The 6,172-nt window shown below is 43.8% G+C and overlaps 1 protein-coding gene across 1 annotated transcript; it reads left to right on the forward strand.

Moving 5' to 3' along the window:
- Positions 1-5,417: 5,417 nt before the first annotated feature.
- LOC123942171 (40S ribosomal protein S17-like) lies at positions 5,418-5,952 on the forward strand. The gene has a single exon (XM_046006070.1). The coding sequence runs from the start codon at positions 5,418-5,420 to the stop codon at positions 5,901-5,903; it is 486 nt and encodes a 161-aa protein (XP_045862026.1). The 3' UTR covers positions 5,904-5,952.
- Positions 5,953-6,172: the final 220 nt, after the last annotated feature.

Here is a 6,172-nt window from a genome sequence, read left to right on the forward strand (position 1 = left end):
AAGTAAAATTGCCTCTGTTTGCAGATGACATGGTTTTGTATAGAGAAAACCCTACAAACTCAACCCAAAGCAGCTAGATCTAATGAATATATTCAGTAAAGTTGCAGGATATAAAACTAATATACAAAAAACCAGTAGCATTTCTATACACTAACAGGAAATTTTCTTAAAAAGAAATTAAGAGATCAATCCCATTTATGACAGTATTGAAAACAACAAAATACTTAGAAATAATTTTTTTTAATTTTTTTAAAAAGATTTTATTTATTTATTTGACAGAGAGAGAGAGATCACAAGTAGGCAGAGAGGCAGGCAGAGAGAGAGGGGGAAGCAGGCTCCCCACTGAGCAGAAAGCCCGATGCGGGACTTGATCCCAGAGGCGGCAGCTTAACCCACTGAGTCACCCAGGCACCCAATACTTAGAAATAAATTTAACCAAGGAGGGGAACGATCTCTACTCTGAAAACTAAAATACACTGATGAAAGAAACCAAAGAAGACACAAATAAATGGAAAGATGTCCCATGTTCATGGATCAGAAGAATTAATACTATTAAAATGTCAATACTACCAAAAGCCATTATAGATTCAATGAAATCTCCGTCAAGATTCCAATGGCAGTGTGCCTGGGTGGCTCAGTAGGTTGGGTGTCTGCCTTTGGCTCCAGTCATGATCCCAGGGTCCTGGAATCAAGGCCTGCGTCAGGTTTCCAGCTCAGTGGGGAGCCCACTTCTCCCCCTCCCTCTACCCATCCTCCTGCTTGCACTCTCTCTGTGTCAAATAAATAAGTAAGATCTTAAAAAAAAAAAAAAAGATTCCAATGGCATTTTTTTACAGAGTAAGAAAAAACACTCCTGAAACTTATATAGAACCACAAAAGACCCCAAATAGCCAAAGCAATCCTGAGAAAGAAGAACACTCCCTGGTTTCAAGCAATACTAGTTATATTCGGGCTCCTGGGTGGCTCAGTGGGTTAAATGTCTAACTTTTGATTTCGGCTCAGGTCATGAGATCAAGCCCCACTCCAGGCTCCACACTCAGCGTGGAGTCTGTCTGAGATTCTATCCTTCTTCCTTCACCCCCACTCTCTCACTCTCTCAATAAAAAAATAAAATATTTTTAAAAAATACTAGCTATAGTCATCAAAACATAATGGTGCTGGCATGAAAACAAACAAATAAACCACTGGAACAGAATAGAGACTGGACATAAACCTAAGCACATACGGTCACCTAAAATTTGACAAGGAAGCCAAGGATACTCAATGGAGAAAAGAGAGCCTCTTAAATAAAGGGTACTGGGATAAATGGATATTTATATGGAAAAGAATGAAACTAGACCTCTATCTTAACACTACTTGAAGTGGGTTAAATACTTAAATGTAATATCTGAAATCATGAAACTTCTAGAAGACATAGGAACAAAGCTCCTTGACATGGGTCTCGATAATGACTTTTTGGATATGACATCTATAACACAAGCAACAAAATTAAAAATGAGCAAGTGGGAATATGTCAAACGAAAAAACTACTGCACAGCAAAAGAAAGCATCAATAAAGGGAAAAGCACTTTGGAATGGGAAAAAATATCTATAAACCATATATATCTGATAAGGGGTTAATATCTAAAACATATAAAGAACTCACACAGGGGCACCTGGCTGACTGGCTTAGTTGGGAGAGAGTGCAACTCTTGATCTCAGGGTTGTGAGTTTGAGCCCCACATCAGCTGTAGAGATTACTTTTCTTAAAAAAAAAAAAAAATTTTTTTTTTGTTTATTTGTTTGAGAAGGGGAAGGTGGGGAGCACAAGTAGGGGGAGTGGCAGAGGGAGAGAGAGAGAGAGAGGCAGACTTCCCGCCGAGCAGGGAGCCCCATGTGGGACTCGATCCCAGAGACCTGGGATCATGACCTGAGCCGAAAGCAGATGCTTAACCTACTGAGCCACCAAGGTGCCCTGGGCATAGAGATTACTTAAATAAATAAAACACTATTTTTAAAAAGAACTCATACAACCCAATAGTAAAGAAAAAATTACCAATTTAAAAATGGTTTAAGGACCTGAATAGACATTTTCCCAAAGAAAATCTGCAAAAGGCCAACAGGTATATGAAGAGGCTCAACATTACTTTAGGGAAATGCAAATTAAAACCACAATGAGGCATCTCCTCATGCCTGTTAAAGTGACTTATCCAAAAGACAAGAGATGACAACGTGCTGATGTGGGTGTGGAGAAAAGGGAACCCTTGTGAACTCTTTTAAATTGGTCCAGCCACTATGGAAATCTGTATGAAGGATCCTCAAAAAATTAAAAATAGAACTACCATGGAATCCAGCAATTCCACTTCTGGGAATATAGCCAAGGAAACAAAAATAGTACTTCAAAAAGATACCTGCACCCCTTGTTCATGCCGGCATTATGTACAATAGTCAAGACATGGAAACAACCCAGCTGTCCATTGCTGGATGAATGGATAAAGGAGTCATGGTATATAAGTATGATGAAATTTTATTCAGCCATAAAAACTGAGGAAATCCTACAGGGTGCAAGAACATGGGTGGACCTCGAAGGCATGATGCTAAGTGAGATAAGTCAGACAGAGAAAGAGAAATACTGTATGATCTCACTTATAGGTGGAATCTAAAGAAAAAAAAAAAGAAAAAAATCTCAGAAAAAAGAGATCAGACTTGTGGTCACCAGAGGCAGAGGGTGGGGTGGGGGGATTGGAGGAAGGCAGTCAAAAGACCGAAACTTCCAGTTCTAAGGAAGTGCTAGGGACATAAGGTACCACATGCTAACTGTAGCCAGCATTGCTGTGTGATATATAGGAAACCTGCTAAGACTGTAAATCCTAAGAGCTGTCATCGCAAGGAGAATTTTTTTCTTTTTTCTTCTTTTCTTTTTACTGGATTTATATGAGATGATAGGTGTTGGCTAAACCTATCGTGGTCACTATTTCATAATATATAGAAATCAAACTATCGGGCAAAATACCATAGAGCAATGTAGGTCAATTATTTCTCAATAAAACTGACAAACAAAACCTAGTGACTAATCTCCTTCCTTTCTCTTGGCATTCATTGTTCGATGAGAGGCAAGGAGAGGTTACCCCGAAATCTCACTCCCAGTGAGGAATCCAGAAATCTCTATGTCTACCATGCTAGTGACAGAAATCCTATGCAAACCAGCTTAAGCCAGAAAAGAATTTATTGGCTCTCATAGCTAGGAGGAACATTCTGGTGATTTGTAAAATTAAAGAGAGATTTTCAGCAATCAGTGGGAGCAGGGGACCCGAGGCTGCCAGGATTGTGTCTCTCTCTCTCCTTCCTTCTATTTCAACTTGGTGACTCCTTGCCTATTGGCCCCAGTGTCTCCCATTGCAGACGGTTCTTCTCCACGTTGGTGGATGGGGGAGAGAGCGAGGCAGGGTAGGAATCGGACGTACCAGCACAAACTCAATAGGAAAAGCGTTCTTTATATAGTTTGTCAATCCTAAGAGAGGACTCTGAGGGCTCTCTTGGATCACGTGTCTGTTTTCCAGATGAATCCCTGTTGTCAGGAGCATTGGACACATAGATTGATCAGCCTGGATCATCTGTTTACTTCTGTTGAGGGGGGCACGGTAATTGAGTCTCATCAGAACCACATGCAGGAGGAGAGGAACAGTTTCCCAAAGCAGGCGTTTTGTTTCCGAAGAAGCAGGGCAAGGTTGCTGAGAGGCCAAAACTGGACAGGTGCATAAGACATACACTATCCCCCCAGGAAGAGAGACCCCAAGTGGTTCTTTTCCACTAAAAGTTGCCGTGCATCTTGCTTATACTTTGAGTGAAAATAACCCCACTGCCCAGAGAAGGGTTTCCTACTGAAAACCTCCAGGGACACAATTTACTGTGACTCTATGTGATTGGCACCCCTTGAAGCTAGACAGTGTAAGGCAGCCCTGAACTTGATCATGCCTGGTTGGACCAGGGATGAGAGGCTGAGCCACGAAGGAAAGCAGCCATCTTTTGGGCTCTTGTCCTAAAACTCTGCTATTGCTTTGGAGAATGGCTCTATGAGTTAGAACCAGTTGGAAAAATACAGAGTATTGCAAATTGTGTGTGTGTGTGTGTGTGTGTGTATGTGTGTGTTTGGGGAGTGAGGGGAGGATTTAATACAGGGAATGGGTTTGATGGGTGGTGGAGGAACTAAGAAGCCAATGTGATGGGGAGGCACCCCAAAGATTAGCAACACTAGGAAGAGATGGAGAGAAAAGAGGAGGTGGTGTTACCAGAACCCAGAAGCCAGGGCCACGGGGAAGGAGTGACACCCCTGCAGGGGCCACCTGGGGGAGCTGGAGCCACAGAGGGGACACACAGCCTCTGGAGGGGTCACCCCAGGCAAACAGAGAGGGAGACACATATCCTGGCTTCTCCCTTCCTTCTGTCCTGCCACGTCCTTCCAGTGGTCCTCACAGGCTGAACTCAGCAAGGAAGACGGAGCCCGAGAAACATGAGAGCCAAGGCCCATCTTCCCTGTGAGGTGAGCAGAACAGAGGAAGGGCAAGGAATGCATCTGAGGACAAACGGACAAATGACAGAATGGCCGACTGACCCTATCAGATCCTGTCCTTTGGGAAGAGTGAAGGCCACCAGAGGTCCTTTTCATGCCGTCTGCTGACATCCAAGCTCCGGAAGGTCGGGTCCTTGCATGACTACCCACCTATATCTGCACATTCCTGAGTGTCCCGCAGTGATCTGAGAGTTCCTTCCTACTCATCCTCCCAGCCTGGGGCCCCACAGTTCTGGGAGTCTGAGCCGCTGCTGCCTCCAGATCCAGCCTGGGCTGACAGGATTGAAGCCAAAGGCAGAGCGTCCCGTGGCTGGGGAGGCAGAAAGCACAGGGCACAGGAGGCCAAGCCCGCCATGCCAGCCCAGGGCCAGAGGCCCTTGGACTGCTTCCTGACCTCACTACCACCACGCTGCTCTCCAGGAAAGATTCTGAACTGAAGGCAAATGAAAATGCAGGTCAACATTTGTAGGGTGCAAAGAACAATTTGGAATCTTACACTATTTGATATAAATCTACAGTCATCAAGACAGAAAGATAGATTGATGGAACAGATAACCAAACAGATCAGTAGAACAGAATGGAAAGTCCAGAAATAGACAGGAATGGTCAATTCATTTTGTTAAGATTTTATTTACTTTTTGACAGAGACAGAGAGAGCACAAGCAGGGGGAGAGGCAGGGGGAGAGGAAGAAGCAGGCTTCCCACTGAGCAGGGAGCTGGATCCCAGGAACCTGGGATCATGACCTGAGCGGGAAGTAGACGCTTAACCGGCTTAGCCACCCAGGCACGGTCAGTTCATTTTCTACAAAGTGACAATACAATTCGGATTTCAAAGGTGCCAAGGTGTGGATGATCTTTTCAACAATTGATGCTCGGACAACAGCAATTTTTAACAATTTTTTTCTGTAAAAAAAATAAACTTAGGTCTTTTACTATACCCGCCAACACGGGCCGCGTCTGCACAAAAACCGCGAAGAAGGCGGCCCGGGTCATCATTGAGAAGTACTACACGTGCCTGGGCAACGACTTCCACACCAACAAGCGCACGTGCGAGGAGATCGCCGTCATCCCCAGCAAGAAGCTCCGCAACAAGATCACAGGCTACGTCATACACCTGATGAAGCGCATTCAGAGGGGCCCGGTGAGGGGCATCTCCATCCAGCTGCAGGAGGAGGAGCGAGAACGGAGGGACCACTACGTGCCCGAGGTCTCGGCCCTGGATCAGGAGATCATTGAAGTGGATCCTGACACTAAGGAAATGTTGAAACTCTTGGACTTTGGCAGTCTGTCCAACCTGCAGGTCACTCCGCCTACAGTTGGGATGAATTTCAAAACACCACGTGGAGCCGTTTGAATCTTTCTGCTGTGCTGTAATATCATCAATAAACCCTGGACAACAACAACAAAAATAAAATAAAATAAAATCAACTTAGACCCATATCTTGCACCACATTTAAAAATGAACTCAAAATGGATCTTAGGACTAGATATAAAACTTCTTAGGACTAAATATAAAACCTCGAACTATAAAAATTCCAAGAAAAAACATAGGATAAAAATCTTTGTGACTTTGGATTTGGTAAATATTTCATAGATAGGACAAACAAAAAAGCATGAACCATA

The sequence above is a fragment of the Meles meles genome, chromosome 5 (genome assembly GCF_922984935.1).
Source record: "Meles meles chromosome 5, mMelMel3.1 paternal haplotype, whole genome shotgun sequence".
Taxonomy (NCBI): domain Eukaryota; kingdom Metazoa; phylum Chordata; class Mammalia; order Carnivora; family Mustelidae; genus Meles; species Meles meles.